At 38.5% G+C, this 22,569-nt stretch overlaps 1 protein-coding gene across 6 annotated transcripts; it reads left to right on the forward strand.

Moving 5' to 3' along the window:
* Window positions 1-1,335: 1,335 nt before the first annotated feature.
* Window positions 1,336-19,853, forward strand: LOC114295951 (uncharacterized). 6 transcript variants are annotated; one of them, XR_014336271.1, is made up of 6 exons: window positions 14,931-15,067; window positions 15,285-15,446; window positions 15,547-15,810; window positions 15,891-15,986; window positions 19,104-19,210; window positions 19,613-19,774. XR_014336271.1 is itself a non-coding variant. In XM_082879624.1 (5 exons), exons 2-5 carry the CDS (start codon window positions 15,324-15,326, stop codon window positions 19,704-19,706), a joined length of 420 nt encoding a protein of 139 aa, XP_082735750.1. In that variant the 5' UTR covers window positions 1,336-1,399; window positions 15,285-15,323; the 3' UTR covers window positions 19,707-19,853. The 6 variants fall into 6 exon arrangements, 5 of the variants coding, with proteins under 5 accessions (XP_082735750.1, XP_082735748.1, XP_082735749.1 ...); XM_082879624.1 differs by lacking the exons at window positions 14,931-15,067; window positions 15,547-15,810 and adding an exon at window positions 1,336-1,399 and having other exon boundaries at window positions 19,613-19,853; XM_082879623.1 differs by lacking the exon at window positions 15,547-15,810 and having other exon boundaries at window positions 19,613-19,853.
* The last annotated feature ends 2,716 nt before the right edge of the window (window positions 19,854-22,569 follow it).

Consider the following 22,569-nt stretch of genomic DNA (forward strand, 5'->3'; position numbering starts at 1 on the left):
TAATTCAATCGATTCTCACCGTACTCATTTTTTGTATATGTGAATGTAGATATAGGTATTAGCATTGGAATTTGAGTTAAATGCTTTGGTACCCAACTCAATTTCATTTATAATCCATTATCCATCAATCTCTCTGTTTTTCTAGAATTCCCAATTTAACACTAACAAACACTCATCAATTTCATATGTGAACTCTTTCTATGATTTCCGCTCACCAGATTTTCGTTTCACTCTATTTCTCACCTACATGCATTTCTCATTAGTCTCTCTCACTGGCTTTCATATGATACTTTCCAACCATCAATGCCGGCTCTAAAAATCAACATCTTTAGTGGGTTTTATTGAGTTTTGTCTCATACGACCTGACAAGTAAAGGTTGGTACTTTGAATTTGCTTTGTATGTTTCTTTGAACTTCTTGTTGGGTAGATGAGCAAACTCAGGCGGAGATTACAAAGTTAAAGACTACTTTTTGAATTTTTTTATTGTATTATTTGTGTTCAATGTGCCCAAAGACTATCTATTCAACCTTTCCTGACTATGAGTTTATAATAAGAAAACTGAAAATCTGAGATTGGTGGGTCAGCAAATCTGAGTGAAAAATCAAAAAACAGATTTGGTGTTGGTGAAATTCTACCAATAAAGATTTTGAGTATTTTGTCATTAGAAGATCCGGGAAGTGAAAATTTGTGGTTTAGGGTAAGAGATTAACAAGTGTGAGATTAAGGGAAGAAAACCACATAAAAATTAGAGATGAGTTGTAATTAAAATCTTATATAGTCAAGAAGATTTCAAGATTTGTGAGGTAGGGAGATGCAAAACCCATATAAAAAAAACAGAAGTGGATTGTTTTCAATCAGACCAGCTGAATTTGTGAGTTTGAGAGTTGCAAAATCTAAACAAAATCCAAGGTGGGTTGATTTTAGAAAGTATAATAGTTGAGTGAATTCTTACATCTAGTAGAAATCACAGCAAGAAGTGACTTCATTGAATTCTTGAGAATGTCTCAATATTGACCCGGTAATATTTTTCTCGTGTTTTGGGTGCTTTTCAAAATACTTAATTGGCTGCTTAGAAGAAGGCATAAGTCAATGAATTTGTTTAATACTTTTCATTTTTTTATCTGACTAAATAGTATTTCTTTAACCATTAGCTATTGTGTATGCAGTTATGAGCCAAAACATGAATACATTTTTTTTGACCTTGCCCTTGTGCTTTTCATTATCATTACCATTTGTTCATCTGCAAACAAGATGAACTCGTGAAGACACTCATCCGTTGTGACAAAATATACTGAGAAACACATGCACCTAATTATTGTTTGTTTGTTTGCAGCAGAGCTTGAAGCAAGAATCAATGGAATGGGTCATATGGCCACCCAAGGTTGCTTGATTTGAGAAGGTTTGTCCTTTGTGTTTTGATCTTATTATCCTTATAGACTAACATAATTGTTTAATGAATTATGTTTCAATTGTGCATCAAATAATTTTTCTAGTTATGTCTAGATGGACGACTTGTTTAATTGAAAAGATGGTTTTAAGAGTAGTTTTCTTTCTCTGTTGGAAGTCATTGATCCTATAGTTCAATTTTGGAGATAACGTATTTAATCATAGAACCGGACCTTAATCTCTCACATAGGGTGAGAGTGGAATCCACTTAAAATATATATTGAATCTATGAAATTCTTTCTTCTTGTGATTCGAATAATCTATTCATGGGGCTGAATCTACAAAGCATGTAGGTGATTTGATCGGAACCTAATTGGTCCTCAAAATTGTTCCGAACTAGAGGAAGTTAATGGCGTCAACTTTGTACTCTAATCCAGTACGAATTCTTATCTCTGTCTCATAAATTTCATTCAATTATTTTACTTCTCGCATTTGATTTGTTATTGTTTTAATTGATATTTGGTGATTTAACATATATAGATCTGTATATTTTGATCAAAGCCTTTTGTTCTATTTGACTATGATTCTGTTTTTGAGATACAAAAGTTTCTTTTGGTTCTAACTGAATTAGACTTTGTAACTTTCCTAATTTGGCAATTATCAATTAGACACTCTCCTTCTCTTCTTTTCTCTTACTGCTGCTTGTAGGCACTTTCTGTGGAGATTTTAGCCTTTATGCTATGTTTCATGAACTAGGATGGAATACTTATTCAATCATAATGTTGATTTAAGCATTAACTCTATAGCGATCCCGGGTTTACCCTTGTTGTATAGTGATCCGGACATGTGTCCGTGGATGTTGGTAGTTGATATTTATCTTGTTTGCATCCTCTTTACTTTGTGTATTGAGTTATAGGATGTGTTGGGTATGTTTGTTACAGGTTGGTTGTGTTTGGGAGTCTAGTGTTGCTGCCCAGAATTTTGGACTTTCGCTCGAGCGAGGAGTTGTCCGCTCGAGCGAGAGTTGAGTTGTGTCTGGTGGGTCGAGCCAGAGTGGCTTCGCTCGAGCGAGCGCTTGCACCTGGTTCTGGACCTGAGAGTTGTGTTTCTTGGCTCGAGCGAGCTTTCCTTGGCTCGAGCGGTCTGGTTTGTTATTTCGCTCGAGCGAGGAGTTGGTCGCTCGAGCGTGGCTTCTGGTTGTAGACCTGAAGGTTTGAGTTTTTGGCTCGAGCGAGATGTTCTTGGCTCGAGCGAGAGTTTTCTGTGTCTGGTCGCTCGAGCGACCAAGTCTTCGCTCGAGCGAGAGTGTTTTATATCAGCGGACAGTAGCGTTTTAAACATCACTTTTTCACCTCTTTTTTTGATCAAACCCTTAAACCGAGACCCTCTCTCTCTACACTTACTCTCTCTCTAAGAATTGATCTCCCTAGAGTGTGAATCTAGCCTAGAGCCTTTATTAAAAAGATAGAGGGCGTTGAGAGCTTTGTTCTAATCTGAAAAAGTTTGGTTTTGGAGCACGTTGATCTTCGAGTCTTCATCTCCTTTTTGGCTCAAACTTCGAGGTAGGGATGTCCTACTCCTCTCTATGGATTCTGTCTTTAAATTTTGGCATTTTGAGATGTTGGGGTTGGTTTGGTAATTTTGTGAAAGTTTAGGGGCTTTTGTGTAATTTTACAAAAGTTGGGGTTTTATTCATAATAAACCTGAATGCATGTTTGGCATAGAGAAATGGAATAAATGTTAAGTCATTGATGAAAATGGGACCTAAGGGTTGAAATGTTAATTATGGGAATTGACCTAATTACATTGTTTGATTAATTGGGATAATTAATTGTGAGAAATGAGGGAATGAAATGTTGATTGAATATCCATTGTGCATTTATTTTCTGTTTAGAAATAACTGCTTTGGGCTATCGGTGGAGGATAGTCGTGATTGTTGTAGACAATGCATGATGATTAGGCAAACGGAAACTAATCAATGGAACATGTCATAGAATTTGACGGTTGATAGAATACATTAATTGTATGTATTGTGTAAATGTATATAGAACCAATGTGTTTGTATACATGATGTGTAGAGGAGGAGATGGGGGATGTACTCCGCGGTTTAGGGGAAGATAGGGGATGTACCTCTAAACCGGATAGTGTTGGGAGAAGATAGGGGATGAACTCCGTAGATACAGCTCATATGCTTGTCTAGAGAAGTGAAGATAGAGCTTATATGCTTATCTTTGTGAAGTGTGGATATAGCTTATGTGCTTATCTGTGGATATTGTTGTTATACATATCTGTTGTGGAATGTGGATATAGCTTATTTGCATATCTGAGATTGTGGATATTGTTGTTATACATATCTGTTGAGAATGTGGGTAGTGCTTATATGCCTATCTGTTGAATAAGGGAAAATGAATGGTAACCTGGACTCATAAGTCGTATGGCATAAATGTGTAATTTATGTGAATGTATCAGTGTTGGCCATCTATCAATTGCTAATATTTTAGGCATTGTTCATGGTTGGTTTAGTATATTTCTACTGGGCTGTGGCTCACCCTATATGGGAATATCATTTTCAGGTACAGGTAGCATGCCACCTCCAAGGACATAGCTTGGGAGGCTAGAGGCGGACATACTTTTGTCGTATTACTTTTTGATGTATTACATGTAAATTCAAGCCAAGGGCTTAAGGTGTATGAGTTAGTACTCTTTTTGTTGTAACCAAGTGTTAACTTGGAAAGCTGTAAGCCCGTAGGGCATTTTGCTTTTGTTGTTAACATGTAATACTTATGTAATCGAACTTTCATGAATGAATGAATGTGGAACTTTTGTATATCAATGCATGACTTATTTAATGGGTTTAATGTTATTATTTTGGGGGCGTTACAACTTGGTATCAGAGCGTACCGGGTTCGAATACTTTGGGTACGTGGGAAGTGATTAGAATCACAATGGGTTCGTCTCGCTTGGTAGAGACTTTGATGTAGTATCATATGCTATGTGTTTAATTGATAACATGTTTTTGTGACTATGTGGGTATGGGATTTAATTTCTAGGATGTTGATTGGATCCTTGGATTTCTGGGAGTCTTGTTGGAAAGGCACTTGATCAATGCTGTTTCTAACCGGAACTCTAGTAATGCCTCGGGACTATCATTATCCGGAAATGAAATTCGTAAGTGCTTATGTGTTTATGTGCTTACGTGGAGTGAATTACAGTTGTCCATGCATTAGGACGTGAGTGTTTAGTTTCGGCACATTTATGAATGTGCTAATGTTCTGTGTTACCTTTATTAGGATGTCAGGACGAGGAAGAGGTGCTAGGCGCGGTAGACCTGCGAGGCAGGGAGTACCGTTACAGGGTGAGATTCCGGCAGTGCAGGAGGGAGTTGGCCAGGCCAATGTGGCCGAGCCAGTGGGTCAGCAGGCCATGGGTGCTTTGGCCAGAGAGATAGCAGGAGCTTTGGGTGTTCTCAGAGCGGGGAATCAGGCAGCTGAAGCAGGGCCTTCTTTCTTGAAGAGGGAGTTTTTCCGGTCTAACCCGGATGAGTTTGTCGGGGATCCGAAGGAGCCACTGAAGGCTGATGAGTGGCTAGAGCAAATGAGTAAGACGTTCGAGATGCTTGGCATCGAGGACGGAGCACTGAAAGTGACCTTGGCATCCTTCCAACTGAAGGGAGATGCAGGTCAGTGGTGGAAGTACGAGAAGGCTCGTGTCGGTGGTACTTGGGAGGCGTTTGTGAATGCTTTTCAGGAGAGGTTTTTGTCTGCTGCAGCTAGGGAGAAGCTGAGGGATCAGTTCAGTCGGCTTAATCAGCAGGGCTTGTCAGTGGCCGAGTTTGAGGCTACCTTTACTAGTCTGTCCAGGTTCGCACCTGAATTGGTGGCGTCTGAGGAACGCCGTTGCTATGAGTTTGAGCGAAAGTTGAGGCGAGGCCTCAAGTTGAGGGTTGGTGGGTCTTATATCCGGGAGTATAGACACCTAGTGGACGCTGCAGCTCATATGGAGCTCATGATGCAAGAGGAGGATGAGGGGCAGAGAGGCTCCAAGAGGGGCCAAGATGGCCAGGGTGATGGCAGGAGGCAGAAGGGTTCTAACCCTCAGCAGTCGCAGGGTGGTGTTGCTCGATCGACCTTCCCAGTGCTGAGTGCAGGCTCCGGGAGAGGTGGTCAGGGGGAGTTTGCTTGTTACAAGTGTGGCCAGCTGGGTCACAAGGTTTCTGTTTGCCCGCTGAAGGGTGGAGGTCAGAGAGCTGCTTCTTCTTCAGCTAGACCGCAGAGTCAGAGTTTGGGCAGGGGGCAGCCCTTGTCTTGTTATCAGTGTGGACAGCCTGGGCACCTGAAAAGGTTTTGCCCGCAGTTGAGTGCCACTTTGGGAGCGTCTGGTTCTAGGCAGACGCAGGGTTTTCAGCCAGCTCAGTCTGTGCAGGCCTCGAGGGCCAATCCGGGAGCTTCGTCATCCCAGTCTGTGCAGCAGTCTTTTGCTCCTAGAGGTGAGCAGGTAGACCAAGGGCCTACGGGGCGCGTGTATGCTGTTACCGCGCCGGATTTAGTACCGGCTCCATCGGTAGTGAGAGGTACTTTTCTGTTTTGCAACTCGGTTGCTGATGTGTTGATAGACACGGGTGCATCTCATTCTTTTGTATCTGCTGCATTTGCATCTGTTTTGGAATTGGAGTTAGCACTGTTGGCATCTCCTATTTGTGTGGTATCGCCTTTGGGTGGTGAGTTGGTCCTGAAACAGGGTGTTAGAGGATGTGAAATAGAAGTTGCCGATTATAGGCTTGCTTTTCCGTTTGTTGTCATGCCCATGAAGGGTTTTGATGTTATTTTGGGTATGGACTGGTTATCGTCATACCGGGCTGTTATTGATTGCTACCGCCAGAGGGTTACGTTATGTACCTTGAGCGGGGAGTGGTTCCATTTCTTGGGAGATCGGGTCGGTAGTGTTTTGCCACCGGGGTATGATTCGCGAAAGTGAAGTGAGCTTAGTAGTCTACTTGCCAGTTTTGAGAGTGGTGAGAGTGGTGAGACCCAGCTTGTGTTGCCGAGGGTGGTTTGTGAGTATTCGGATGTCTTTCCCGAAGAACTTGTTAGTTTGCCACCTCATCGGGAGATAGAGTTTTCTATTGATTTAGTGCCTGGTACGGCGTCGATTTCCATGGCTCCTTACCGTTTTGCTCCAGCAGAGTTGGTTGAGTTGAAAGTTCAGCTCCAGGAATTGCTAGATAAGGGCTTTGTACGCCCTAGTGTTTCGCCGTGGGGAGCACCGGCCCTCTTTGTGAAAAAGAAGGATGGTGCTTTGAGATTGTGTATTGACTACCGGAAGTTGAATCGGGCTACGGTTAAGAATAAGTACCCTATGCCCCGTATAGATGATCTGTTTGACCAGTTGAAGGGTTCCCGTTGTTTCTCTAAGATAGACTTGAGATCGGGTTACCACCTGTTGAGGGTCAGGGAGGAGGATATTCCGAAGACGGCATTCCGTACGCGGTATGGCCATTATGAGTTTCTGATAATGCCATTTGGGCTTACCAATGCACCGGCAGTCTTTATGGACTTGATGAACCGGATTTTCCGGGAGTTCTTAGACCGATTTGTGGTCGTCTTCGTGGACGACATCCTTATCTATTCACCTTCTGAGGAGGAGCACGAGGAACACTTGAGAGTGGTGCTTGAGTTGCTTAGAGCCCATAGGCTGTATGCCAAGTTTGGGAAGTGCGAGTTCTGGCTGAGGGAAGTCAAATTCTTAGGCCACGTGGTATCCGGGAAAGGGGTGTCTGTTGATACATCCAAGGTTGAGGCAGTGCAAGATTGGGCACAGCCTAAGAGTGTGTTCGAGATCCGCAGTTTTCTGGGATTGGCTGGGTATTACCGTCGGTTTGTGAAAGATTTCTCCAGGTTAGCGTCACCGTTGACTAGGCTGACTCGGAAGGGAGTCAAGTTTGTGTGGAGTGAGACTTGTGAAAAGTCGTTCCAAGAGCTGAAAGTTAGATTGACCACCGCTCCGGTGTTGATTATTCCGGAGAGAGGGTTGGGTTATGCGGTTTACTGTGATGCCTCACGAGAGGGTTTGGGTTGTGTGCTGATGCAGGAGGGGAAAGTGGTAGCTTATGGCTCACGTCAGTTGAAAATACACGAGAAGAATTATCCCACACACGACTTAGAGTTAGCAGCTGTGATTTTTGCCTCGAAAATCTGGAGGCACTACCTTTTTGGTGAGAAGTTCGAGGTGTTCTCGGACCACAAGAGTTTGAAGTATCTGTTTACACAGAGAGACTTGAATTTGAGGCAGAGGAGGTGGATGGAGTTCATCGAAGATTATGATTTTGAGTTGCATTATCATCCGGGAAAGGCCAATGTTGTGGCCGATGCCCTTAGTAGGAAAACCATTAGTGATGTGGCTTGTATAGCCATCCGGGAATGGGAGATGTTGGGAGCTCTTGGCGAGTTTGATTTGCTACTGGGCGAATCTGTTGAGGCTGCGGCCTTGTTTTCTGTTATTGCGCAGCCTACACTTGTGACTAGAGTGTTAGAGGCACAGAGAGGTGACCTTGAGGTAGAATCCCTCCGAGAGAAGATCTCCAATGGGAAAGTTGAGAAAGGTTTGACGGTGTATCCCGACCTGAGTGTGAGATACCGAGACCGTTTGTTTGTACCGGAGTCTTGCCGAGAGGAAGTACTCCGAGAGTTTCATCATTCGCGCCTTACAGTGCATCCGGGAGGTACTAAGATGTATCAGGATTTGGGTCGCCAGTTTTGGTGGCGGGGTATGAAGAGAGATGTAGCTGTTTTCGTATCGAAGTGCCTTACTTGCCAGCAAGTGAAGGCCGAGCATCAGAGGCCAGCGGGTTTGTTGCAACCCTTGCCTATTGCCGAGTGGAAGTGGGAGCATGTCACTATGGACTTCGTTGTAGGTCTTCCGAGGACTCAGCGGGGTAGTGATGCTATTTGGGTGGTTGTAAACCGGTTGACTAAGTCGGCGCACTTTATTCCTATGCGCGTGAGAGATTCGGTAGATCACCTAGCCGACTTGTATATTCGGGACGTAGTGAGATTGCACGGGGTCCCAGTGACGATCGTCTCAGATAGAGATTCTCGTTTTACTGCTAGGTTGTGGCAAAGTTTGCAAAGTGCCTTGGGCACTAAGTTGACCTTTAGTACGGCCTATCATCCTCAGACTGATGGGCAGTCCGAGCGTACTATTCAGATCCTCGAGGATATGCTTCGGGGTTGTGTCCTGGACTTCAGTGGGACGTGGGAGAGGCACTTGCCATTGGTAGAATTTGCCTACAACAACAGTTTTCAGTCTAGCATCGGTATGGCACCGTTTGAGGCCTTGTATGGCCGACCGTGTAGGTCTCCAGTTTGTTGGGCCGAGGTGGGTGATGCACCTTTGTTGGGTCCGGAGTTGGTTAGGGAGACGACGGAGAAGGTTGAGCTTATCCGTAGGCGGCTGGTTACAGCCCAGAGTCGGCAGAAATCTTATGCTGACCGTAGGAGGAGGCCTTTGGCGTTCGAGGTGGGTGATCATGTCTTTCTGAAGATATCACCTAGGCGAGGTTTGTTGAGGTTTGGGAAGAGTGGGAAGTTATGCCCTCGGTTTATTGGTCCTTTTGAGATCCTTGAGAGGATTGGCGAGGTTGCTTATCGGTTAGCCTTACCGCCGCAGTTGTCCGGAGTTCATGACGTGTTTCATGTGAGTATGCTTCGGAAGTATGAGCCAGATCCATCACATGTGTTGGATTGGACTGATTTAGAGGTAGATGAGGATGCCTCGTATGAGGAGAGACCGGTTCGGGTCTTGGATAGGCGGGATCAGGTCCTGCGTGGCAAGACCATTCCTTTGGTGAAAGTCTTGTGGAAACATCACGGAGTGGAGGAAGCCACTTGGGAACGTGAGTTGGGAGTCCGCGAGAAATATCCGGACTTGTTTGTTGATATGTAATCTTGTGTTTAAATTTTAAACTATGATTGAACTTAAGAGCTTTTATATATGTCTTGAGTTGGGAAACATTGAAAATGTTTTGGTTTATTGGAAGTATATTTTGGAACTTGCCTCATAAGGAAGTTGAATGTGACACTATATGTGTTGAATGTGTTGTTGAAATTGGAAAGATAATGCGTAATGTTAATGCATGTTGAAAGTACATATGTTGTTTACATATTGTGAAATTATCTCTTGTTAAAGGGATGGGATGACCGGTAATGGGTCGAATTGTTGAATGTTAAAGTGTAACATTGTTTAAAAATGAGGGAAAACTTGTTTTTGAAAACTTGTGCTTAATTTCGGGGACGAAATTCTTTAAGGGGGGAGGTTATAGCGATCCCGGGTTTACCCTTGTTGTATAGTGATCCGGACATGTGTCCGTGGATGTTGGTAGTTGATATTTATCTTGTTTGCATCCTCTTTACTTTGTGTATTGAGTTATAGGATGTGTTGGGTATGTTTGTTACAGGTTGGTTGTGTTTGGAAGTCTAGTGTTGCTGCCCAGAATTTTGGACTTTCGCTCGAGCGAGGAGTTGTCCGCTCGAGCGAGAGTTGAGTTGTGTCTGGTGGGTCGAGCCAGAGTGGCTTCGCTCGAGCGAGCGCTTGCACCTGGTTCTGGACCTGAGAGTTGTGTTTCTTGGCTCGAGCGAGCTTTCCTTGGCTCGAGCGGTCTGGTTTGTTATTTCGCTCAAGCGAGGAGTTGGTCGCTCGAGCGTGGCTTCTGGTTGTAGACCTGAAGGTTTGAGTTTTTGGCTCGAGCGAGATATTCTTGGCTCGAGCGAGAGTTTTCTGTGTCTGGTCGCTCGAGCGACCAAGTCTTCGCTCGAGCGAGAGTGTTTTATATCAGCGGACAGTAGCGTTTTAAACATCACTTTTTCACCTCTTTTTTTGATCAAACCCTTAAACCGAGACCCTCTCTCTCTACACTTACTCTCTCTCTAAGAATTGATCTCCCTAGAGTGTGAATCTAGCCTAGAGCCTTTATTAAAAAGATAGAGGGCGTTGAGAGCTTTGTTCTAATCTGAAAAAGTTTGGTTTTGGAGCACGTTGATCTTTGAGTTTTCATCTCCTTTTGGCTCAAACTTCGAGGTAGGGATGTCCTACTCCTCTCTATGGATTCTGTCTTTAAATTTTGGCATTTGAGATGTTGGGGTTGGTTTGGTAATTTTGTGAAAGTTTAGGGGCTTTTGTGTAATTTTACAAAAGTTGGGGTTTTATTCATAATAAACCTGAATGCATGTTTGGCATAGAGAAATGGAATAAATGTTAAGTCATTGATGAAAATGGGACCTAAGGGTTGAAATGTTAATTATGGGAATTGACCTAATTACATTGTTTGATTAATTGGGATAATTAATTGTGAGAAATGAGGGAATGAAATGTTGATTGAATATCCATTGTGCATTTATTTTCTGTTTAGAAATAACTGCTTTGGGCTATCGGTGGAGGATAGTCGTGATTGTTGTAGACAATGCATGATGATTAGGCAAACGGAAACTAATCAATGGAACATGTCATAGAATTTGACGGTTGATAGAATACATTAATTGTATGTATTGTGTAAATGTATATAGAACCAATGTGTTTGTATACGTGATGTGTAGAGGAGGAGATGGGGGATGTACTCCGCTGTTTAGGGGAAGATAGGGGATGTACCTCTAAACCGGATAGTGTTGGGAGAAGATAGGGGATGAACTCCGTAGATACAGCTCATATGCTTGTCTAGAGAAGTGAAGATAGAGCTTATATGCTTATCTTTGTGAAGTGTGGATAGAGCTTATGTGCTTATCTGTGGATATTGTTGTTATACATATCTGTTGTGGAATGTGGATATAGCTTATTTGCATATCTGAGATTGTGGATATTGTTGTTATACATATCTGTTGAGAATGTGGGTAGTGCTTATATGCCTATCTGTTGAATAAGGGAAAATGAATGGTAACCTGGACTCATAAGTCGTATGGCATAAATGTGTAATTTATGTGAATGTATCAGTGTTGGCCATCTATCAATTGCTAATATTTTAGGCATTGTTCATGGTTGGTTTAGTATATTTCTACTGGGCTGTGGCTCACCCTATATGGGAATATCATTTTCAGGTACAGGTAGCATGCCACCTCCAAGGACATAGCTTGGGAGGCTAGAGGCGGACATACTTTTGTCGTATTACTTTTTGATGTATTACATGTAAATTCAAGCCAAGGGCTTAAGGTGTATGAGTTAGTACTCTTTTTGTTGTAACCAAGTGTTAACTTGGAAAGCTGTAAGCCCGTAGGGCATTTTGCTTTTGTTGTTAACATGTAATACTTATGTAATCGAACTCTCATGAATGAATGAATGTGGAACTTTTGTATATCAATGCATGACTTATTTAATGGGTTTAATGTTATTATTTTGGGGGCGTTACAAACTCTCCTTCCATTTGTGTAAAATCTAGAGATTGCAACCTGGTCTCTTTGATTAGATGACTAAATTTGATGCTATTAAGACCAACAAGTTTGTACTCTTAGCATACACTATAGGAAATTAGGGATTTAACGGCGTTTAATTGACGACGTTTTATTAAATGTCACGTTTTCTAATTTTTAACGACGTTTTATAACTGTCGCATATTTTTTTAACCAAAATGGCACCGGTTTCTAATTGGAGGCATTTAAAAATGCCTTCAAATGCGGTAAGTACACGCGCCTCATTTTGAAATGCTTATTTTTTAATCTGAGCCCTTTCTCTGTCTCAACCCTTATACGCACACATCTCTCTCTCTCAGAGACGAATAAGACGGAGGAGATAACTCTAGGAAGAAGCTTCGTCTCTCGAAAGATCAATAGGCTGTCGAAGAGAGCTTCAAAGAACACAACACTCTCAATCCTGTAAGTATACACAACACTGAGTCTTAGCTTGAAAACGCACACGTCTCTCTCTCTCTCTCAACCGTTATACGCACACATTTCTTCATTGAAGCTCTGCACCTGTGATTTCAAAGATTCAGAGCTATTTTGAAGCGATTTTGAAGATTCAGAGCAATTTCAAAGCGATTTCGAAGATTTAGATCGATTTCGAGATTTAGAGAGATTTCGAAGCTCATCGCTACCGTCATCTGCACCGGTGAGGTAGCGAGCTCTACCATCTCTCTCTCTCTCTCTCTAGATCTATGAAATCAATGTTTTGAAGGAATTCTTACTTGATCCTCATTTGCAGAGATTCAGAGAGAGGCATTCTGACTTGATCTCTCTCTCTCTCTACTTTGTTTTTGAACTTTAATCGGTACCCTTTCTCTCTCTCTCCCTCTCTCTCTCTCTCTCTCTCGCTCACGTGCTCTATTTCTTTCGAATTTTACTGCATGTATAACATTTGTATACATCAATATGTGTGTCTGTTGAATTGTTGAATTGCTCAATAAAAATAAATTATTGAATTGTTGAAAGCTGGTCATGGCTAAGTAGATTGGATGGGAAGATGATTTGAAATTGAGTTTCTGATGCCATATAAATGACTTCCAAGAATTTGTACTTGCAAAGATCCCCTTTCCTAACCCCATGAATAGATTTGATCTGTTAGGTTCTTTTTTGAACTGAAAGAAACTTCTACACTAATTTTCATATGACAATTTGGATAAATAGGACACAATATTGCGCCAAAAAAGATGATAGTTCAACAAAAATTTAACCGTAATTGTGAATCAATATTCTGGAAGTACATATTAGATCACAGAGCTTGTTAATTATTATATTGAAACTACAGAAATTAATGTATCACTGGTATTATGTAAGCTACAAATTGGTGGTCTTGGGTTTTTTTACAGCTCATAAAAATAATTTCTTAGCAGATGTGTCAAGAATGAAATATTCAGAATGGAACATCAGTTTTTTGCAAGGTCGTCTATGTCCCACCATTGATTCTTGTTTGAGCTGCAACACAAACATATGATAAAACAGAATGAAATATTCATAATACTTGTATAGATTGCTAATTTATTTAATCTCAGGCATCGAATGCTCGGAAAGTTTACTTTTTGATTTTTGAGAGAGGGCTAAGGGCATTTATTGATGGAACAGTTTAGCTGATACGTGAATATGTTGTTGAGGGTTCTGGCATGCAAAATCTCTGCCATTCTGCGTGTGTTCATATTTTTGAGAGGATAATTGTTCTAACTAGCTTAAGACATCATTTGGTTACATTTTTGGCACAGGTTTCCTGTATATTGTTGTTAATTTTGTTTGATATACATAAATTATTTTTTTATATTGGCATTTTCATTATGTTACTCTGTGATTTTTCTTTTCTTTTTTCATTCCTCAATGATCATGATATCTTTGTTTTCCTGTTTGTTGGTTTACATGATGGTGCATTTTCTTAAATGTACAGTTGTTCTGATCTTAGGTCTGACATGCTTACTTTATTTTATATTTTTTTTCCATTTTCTAGCCGTAATGAACATATTGTCAAAATCGGGATGCTACATTGGATTGACAAAGGGGTTTACATGATTAGATCAAGGATCATAAGATCTTATCGAAAAAGAAAATTACATAATAGTTTAATTTGAATAAAATTTATTGGAACATATACACAAAATAAGCCTAAACTATAATAAACAAGTGAAATAATTTCAAAAAATATAATGCTTTGTGTAAAATTTAAATATAATATTATGCAAGTAAAAGTTTGCATTTCATCAACAGAAATTGGAGAAGAAAAGTTTTATAATAGAACACTTTGCACTCTTCAATAGTGCATAAAAAGAAAAAGGAAAAATAGTTAACACAGTTGGTTTTAAAAATAGTTTGGAAATTCAAAAGAGAAGAAAACAAATTTTTTTTAGGAGATGATTTGGTTCCAATTCTAAATAATCAAGAACCGTTGATTATGGTTTGATTCATGGATTAAGGCTCAAAAGAATCATAGTGAACTCAACCAAACCAAACTTTTCCCTATGTTGATTTTATTTTTTATAAACTAATTGTAGTAGGTAAAGTAAAAAATATTAAGGTGTTGAGAGGAGAAATCAAACCTTAGATTTCCAACTTAACCTTCGCATGTATCAATCAACTGAGTTGTTCTTAATTTGTTAGAATCTCACACTAATAAATTAATATAACCAATATTTGTTTACACACATAAATATTATGACTTAAATTTAGTTTTTGACAAGTATTTAAGTAATAAATTTATATAGTTGCTTCTATGTTATGCTGCAATTAATTGATCTTCTATTGATAATTTTTTTTGAATTCGAATAGGTTAAAACTGTGGAACCAAACTGGTTTCTATGGTTCAATCACATAGTTTTAACTCTCTTATTCTGGTTTTAATTTCCTGGAACCAAAAGGAATGGTTTGATCCCATTTCCTCTTTAAAACTGCACCAGTTTGGTTCGTGCACAACCCTATAAGAAAACATACATAGAGTAAAAGATAAGGAATTCTCCAAGAAACCTAAATAAAGATATTCGAACAAATAAATAGATCTTAGGCTACATATGCGTATATTATATGTCTTTTGTCCCTTTGTTTTGAGACAAAATAATTAATTCTGGACTAATTTCTTGTTGGTTGATACAGATTTATATAGAGGTTGAAAAATTCGGGAGGAATTAGTAAAGCATCCTGAGAAATCATTGCCCTCATTATTGGTCACTATTAATGGTTTATTTTCAAAATTGGAGTCATCAATTGGCCATTTTCATACAGTGTGTTAGGTCACTTCTCTCACTAATGACCTACTTTGTTTTCCTCCGGCTTTCCCTATTGTAGTTGCAATTTACCTTTGTATTGTTTTCCTCTCTTTTCTTTTGTTTTTCTCTTTTGACTTCTAATTTTATTGATAAACATAAAGCATCAAAAGAAGGTAGAACTACTTACCATTAATTTTGATGTACTTTTATACCATTTTCTGTTTGTGTAATTACTGTGCAGAGTGACTCTTCTGTTGATGGGAGCTATTCATTCCCTCTAATGTTTGAGAAATTTCCAGAAGTGAACCAGGAAGGCTCTCAATGGACAGATTGTGAGATTAGAGATGCTATCAACTTAATTTATGAAAATCCACACATGTTGGATTCTTACTTAAATGTCATTGTAAGAGTCTGAACATTCTTACTTATGCTTTCCGATTTTTCTTCAAAGTTTGTGGTTGTGTTTTATTACTAAGGATTGTTTGTGGTTGTGTCATTGTAAGACTTTGGAAGGACTTATTAGCCAAGAAAAGTTTGAAAAATCTCGAGCCTATAGTCTTGATAAAAGGTTTTGTTGTTTTTTATCTGGTCACAAGTTTCCTCATTTATATTTTTTTACTTGTGCTACTCACTAATATAGCTATTTTGGTTGTGCTCTGATTTGCCTTTCTTAACTTTTAACCACTTCCATTTTGTTCATGAGTTCGTAACTATACTGATCGACTCTGCAATTTTGTTTTTTGGGGGTATTGCCTTGGTTGTGGAAGGTGAGTGGTTTGTTGTTAGATTATGGATTGGTTGTGCTGCAACACTATTCTCTGTATCTAATTTTTCCTCTTTACTCCAGACATCAGGAGACTTCCTTGTGTACATGGATCTCAACGCAAACAATGAAATAGTGCACACCCATGCATTTTTGGCCGGTGTTATGTTTTGGTCACAGGCGCACATATCAACCTTCTTTTTTATCTAAATATAATGAATGTCTGGTTTACTTGTTATGATGTCCCATATTCTGCTTTAAAAGTGAATTTCTTCAAATTATGTCTTTAGAATCATGTTAACTATATTTAAGCAGCCAAGAAGCTTTAGTTAGAACTTAGATGTGTATAATAAGTCAGCAAAAGTTGCAACACTTTTGTTACAAGATTAATATCTAAACAGTTGAAGATGTTAGATCTAGAGAAAGCATCTCGTTCGCATATCCCACTTCCTTAGCTGGAAAGGAACAGTCTAACACATAGTCCTAAAAAACACACACATTATAAGTACCCTGAAAAGTGCAACCTCCATGTACTACCCAACTTTTACTTGGTTTCTTTTTATTTGGTTTTGATTTGTGACACCAGCAACACATCAATGACCCTTTGCAATTTTCAGCTAATGAAGACTATTTATTGTTGAAACTGTTCCTTCAAATTTATGGCTTGTATGTTTGTGGGGTTAAAACCAATTCATCTTATAGGTGGGACTTTTCCTAATTACTCATTTTCAATCTCAACTTCCCAATTAATCATTTTACGTCCAACCACGGACAGTTTCATGAATGAAGAAATGAATACTTTGTCTGTCACGCCCTCAAAAAATATACCCATTATATATATATATATATCATTGACATGCATTGTTTAAAGAGAACACTTTAATAATTCGTTATAATATCCATCAGAGTCTTACAAAAACCAAAGCATTACATGTAACATCAAAGTAAATGCCCTAACGGCTTACATCTTTCCAAGCCAACACTTGGACACACAGTATGAGTTCTAACTCAAATATAAATAAAGCCCAAGGCTTGAGTGTTTACAGGTATTAACAATAAAAAAACAAATAACTAAAAGTAGTCTTCCAAAATCCAAGTCCTTCCAAGCTAAGTCCTTGGAGGTAGCTTATCGCCTGAACCTGAAAATGATGTTCCCATAAAGGGTGAGCCACAGCCCAGTAGAAATATACTAAACCACATATAAGCAATGAATAAAGCAATAGCATTCAACAGATGGTTAACCAAGATAATCAATTACTTCATTTCACAGTCTCATGACACAATTGTCTAAGATACGTTTTACCTTCCAATTTTATCAACATGGCTCAGAACCTGGCCAAACTTACAACAGTGAATCACATATATAATATTCACATCCTTCCAATATCAACAAACAAATGAGACTCAAGCTCAAATCAAACACTTCATACTTCCAGATTGATACACATTTTAGTGCTGTATCAATAAAACACTTCTATATAAATAAGCACACATAAAAGTGATGCTAATGGAGTCCATCCCCTATCTCCTCCCAAACAAAATCCGATTTAGAGGTCCATCCCCTATCTTCCCCTAAACCGTGGAGTACATCCCCTATCTCCTCCCACACACAAAACAAAGTATGCAAATGCAATGCTCAATCAATACACGTATTTTATGTATCAATGCCATAGTCAAAATTAATGACTTAATCAATGTGATTAGTTTCAGTTATTCCTAATCCACATGCAATGTCTACAACAATCACGACTATCCTCCACCGATAGCCCAAAACAGTTATTTCTAAACTGAAAATAACTATGTCAACAATTCAATAGACAAATGATACCATTTACTCAATTATGCCATTTAATCAATAAATTCCCCAATTCCATGAATTTAATCCCTCTTTTCCCAATTCCATGAATTACTTATACAAATTAATTCAATAATACAACTAGGGTTTTTTTTCCAAAATTCACCAAAGTATCTCCAACATGTTAAAATACCAAAACTTAGAACAAAACCTATAAAATGGAGTAGGAAATCCCTACCTCAAAGAAAATAACCCTAATGGAGAAGATAGAGATAAATGCCCAAATTCCACTGTGCTCCAAATCACCAAATGTTCAGATTAGAATGAAGCCCAAGCCGTCCTCTATCTTTCTTACAAAGAACTTAAGATGGATTCACACTAAAAGTAGATGAACACTTAAAGAGAAGATGAGTTTTGAGGGAGAGAAGTCGGACCTAGGGTTTAGAACCAAAAAGAATAAGAAAAGACTGATCAAATCCCGCTGCTGTGTATTTAAACTGGACAGGCTCGCTCGAGCGAAGCCTTGGTCGCTCAAGCGACCAAACACAGAGAAACTACGCTCGAGCCAAGGAAGCCTTGCTCGAGCCAACAACCCAAAAGCTCGCTCGAGCGAAAGAAAGCTCGATCGAGCGAAGAACTCAAACCCTCAGGTCTGAAACCAGACTCACGCTCGAGCGAAGGAACTATTGCTCGAGCGAAGAACAAACTAACTCGCTCGAGCGAAGAAAAGCTCGCTCGAGCCAAGAATGCAAAGCTACAGGTCCAACCCAGACGCAAACTCTCGCTCGAGCTATCAAAGCCTGGCTCGAGCGAAGAACCAAAACAACATCTCGCTCGAGCGACAAACTCCTCGCTCGAGCGAATAACCAAAATTCTGGACAGCAACACTTGGTTTCTAAACCCAACCAACCTGCACAAACCTGCCCAACACATCCTATACTTCCAAATGAAAAAAAATAAGGAACAACAACAACAACAATTATACAACGACAGAATCTACGGAACAGTCCGGATACAATAATAAAATGGGAAAAGACCGGGGTCGCTATATTGTCTTTGAATAAATGGTCCCTTGATTCTAGTTGCTAGATTAAGGAATTACATGTTTGGTTCTTTTTATTTTTAAAGAATCTATATAAGATGCTGTACAAATATTTCTTATTTAAATTATTGATTGAGATGTCAATTTGTCATATTGTTTTTCCATCGGTCACTCTGATCAACCCCACCACTACTACTTCTCTTGACCCTAAAAAGAAAGAAACTGCAGCAGCCTTTGCTTCACTAAATTCACAAAAATATTTGGTGAATGTATAAGGGTCTGTCTCTTCCTCAGTTTGGTCTTGCTAGTGTGACTGATTTCTCAATTTTGTCTTGCTAGGGGTCTATTCCACTGTTTATGCACTATGTCATGAATAGAGGACTTCCCTTCACATCTTACAGTGTGAATAGTTATCACTCTTTTCTCACATCATGTATTCTAAGAAAAACGTTATGTCCAGGTTCCAGTGGATCTTGTCATTGACCATTATGTTCAGGTTGATGTGGCAAGAAGTGAAAATGCAATGCAGGCAAATATGGGGCTTGAATTTCAGAGAAACAAGGAGAGGTTTGTTTTTCTTAAGTGGGGTTCAAATGTTTTTCACAATATGCTCATTGCTCCTCCTGGTTCTGGTATTGTCCACCAGGTAAGACTTTGGCATCATTAGTGCATCAAGGATATTTCTATATTTAGATGTTATATTGTTGTTAAGGAAAATTCTCATGGCAAGGTGCAAGAATTTGACCTTAAGGTGGTATGAATGGTTTACTAGTAAAAGGGCCAAAACATTAGATAGGTATAGGCTCAATACATGAGGTTTGCAATGTTTAACTATTTGTGGGGCTTCTGGAGTAAAGCCACATTTACCTCTAGCCTCTTGTAAATCATAGTCCAAATTTTCTCATTTTTTAGCACTATAATACTATTTGGTAGGTTTGGCATTTAGCAAGTGACTCTGGTAATTTTTAGGTTAATCTTGACTACCTTGGATGGGTTTTTTGCTACACAAATGGCATTCTGTACCCTGATAGCGTGGTTGAAACTGATTCCCATACAACTATGATTGCTGGCTTAGCAGTTGTTGGCTGGAGAGTTGGAGGAATTGAATCTGAGGCTACAATGCTTGGCCAGGTATTTTGAGATAATAATGTATTTTCTTTATGATTTTTCATACGCTTGTGCCAGCTGTTAGTGTTTGCACTTATTCTTTGGTAGACAAACATGCATGAAATGGGTAGTTGTTTTCTCTTCTTTTTCCTCCAAAGGTGCAAAAGAAAATGCAGCCTCTGCTTCTCCAAAACCTGCTGGTACTGGTGATAGTAACTACAATGTACGACTCTCCCCCCCCTCCCAAAAAAATGGAGTAAATTCTTGAGTTTTTATTTATTTATTTATGGGTACCTAGAATTATGGTTCAACAGTAATAATAATATACATTCACAAAAAGATCGTACACAAGTTGTATTGAGGTTTATCATTTTCAAAATACTGTGCTCATTAGTGACCTCCTAATTAAAATGTCATTGACACTGAGCTGCTATGGCATCTAATTGTTAACAGGGAAGTTACTTCCAAAAGGATTAAGATCAAGCAGAAATGATTAATGTTCCTATTTTGGTTTGCTGAATTAACTTTTTAGTTTATTCATATGCATCAGTGGTTTCTGGATTAATTTGTGTTTTCATTTTTCAGGTCAGAAATTTTTTGGAGAGATGCAAAATATGGTCCAAGAATTAAAGAACTTAGTTTTTTAAGTTTTTTCATTTTTTAATAAACGTAAGCACAGTTAATATTTTTTTTATTTAATTCCTTTGTATATACTTTTGAATATTTAATTTTCATTTATGAAATATATGATGTTATTCTATTCAATATGTGGTTATGATTCAAAATATAATATATAGTGTGTATTACATTCTTCAAATGTGCATAAAAAAATAATATTGATTATTTTTCAAATATGTCGAACCCTTTTTTATCACAGATTTTATTAGTTATTAATCACACTTAAAAGATATGATCTAAATGTTATTAATCACACTTAAAAGATATGATGTAAATATTTTTAATTACACTTAAAAGATGTAATCTAAATGTTATTAATCACACTTAAAATGTGTGATCTAAATGTTATTAATCACACTTAAAAAGTGTGATTAAAAATGACCCTTTTTAATCATACTTCCAAAGATTACGCTTAAAAGTTGTGATCTAAATATTTTTAATCACACTTAAAAGGTATGATCTAAATATTTTTAATCACACTTAAAAGGTGTGATCTAAATGTTATTAAGCACACTTAAAAAGTGTGATTAAAAATGACCCCTTTTAATCACACTCCCAAAGATCACACTTTAATAATTAAAAGGTGTGATTAAATAACATACATCACACAAAAAAAGTGTGATCCTTATCTGTTTTTGTAGTAGTGATGGGATATCTTCAATGAAATGGTGAAGCCATTCAGCTTCTTCCGTTGCTTTATCTAAAGCAATAAACTTTGATTCCATCGTTGATCTAGATATACACATTTTCTTGGAAGATTTTCAAGACACGGTTGCCCCACCAAGAGTGAACACATATCCACTAGTGGACTTTGAGTCCTTTATATCTAATATCCAATTCGCGTCACTATAGTCTTCTAGCACCGCAGGATATCGAGTATAATGCAGCCCATAATCCCGAGTGTAACTTAAATACCTTAACATCCGCACAATGCCCTTCCAATGAGTAGCATCGGGGATTACTCGTGTATCTACTAAGCCTGCTAACTGAGTAGGCTATATTCAGCCTAGTACAACTCATCAGATACATCAAACTTTCAATTACTCGAGAATATTCTAACTGAGAGACACTCTCTTTATTATTCTTGGTAAAATGTAGACTTACGTCTACAGGCGTCGGTGACAGACTCGTATCTGATTCACTAAACTTCTCAAGTATCTTATCAATACAATGAGACTGAGAAAGTATAATTCTGCCAGATGTTCTGGTAATCCTAATTCCCAGAATAACATCTGCAATGCCCATATCCTTCATGTCAAACTTAGAATTTAACAACTTCTTGGTAGTTCTGATCATTTCATCATTACTACCTATAATGAGCACATCATCAACATATAGATACAAAATGACATAAACTCTGTCAGTGTCTTTAACATAAACACACTTGCCACATTCGTTGATTCTAAACCCACTTGACAACATTACGTTGTCAAACTTCTCATGCCATTATTTAGGTGCTTGCTTCAAACTATATAATGATTTGACAAGTTTACAGACTTTCTTGCTTTGCCCTGGAGCTGAAAACCACGTCATAGGTAAAATGGCCTTACTTCTTACGGATGTGACATCTATCAAACTTTCTTTTAACCTTGACATTTTTTTTTTGAAATAATGTTATCTCCTATTCTTTCGACGAAAAGATCAAAAGAAAACTTCTTTTTGGATTTCTATTTATGAAAGTCAAAGTCAAGTTTAGACTTTAGTGAGGCGGTGTTTAGGATGATAGATTTTGACTAAAATAAAGATAAAAGAGATGAAAATAATTAATAAAATAAAATGTTATATTTTATATATTAATTTATTATTTTTTCTCTTACAACTATCTATGTAATCATTAAAAGAAAAATAAATAAAAAAAATCACAAATTATCATAAACACAACCTTTTTCATCTCATAAAATAGTTTAAATTTTTTTAAAAAATCTATTAAAATAGCTAACATCCCAAACGAGAACTTTGCAAGGTTAGATGGAGAAAATGACATTCTTACCCCACTTTTTATAAAAATATAAGTCAGACATAATGGAGAGCTTTTCTTTCTGTATTTACGGACTAGAGGGTACTGTTCGCCTATAGTGGACTTTATTTCGGATCTATTTCAATGATTTAAATTATTCAATGTGTAACGCCCTCAAAATAAA

This window comes from Camellia sinensis, chromosome 7 (assembly GCF_055761805.1).
Source record: "Camellia sinensis isolate YWXY chromosome 7, ASM5576180v1, whole genome shotgun sequence".
Lineage (NCBI taxonomy): Eukaryota > Viridiplantae > Streptophyta > Magnoliopsida > Ericales > Theaceae > Camellia > Camellia sinensis.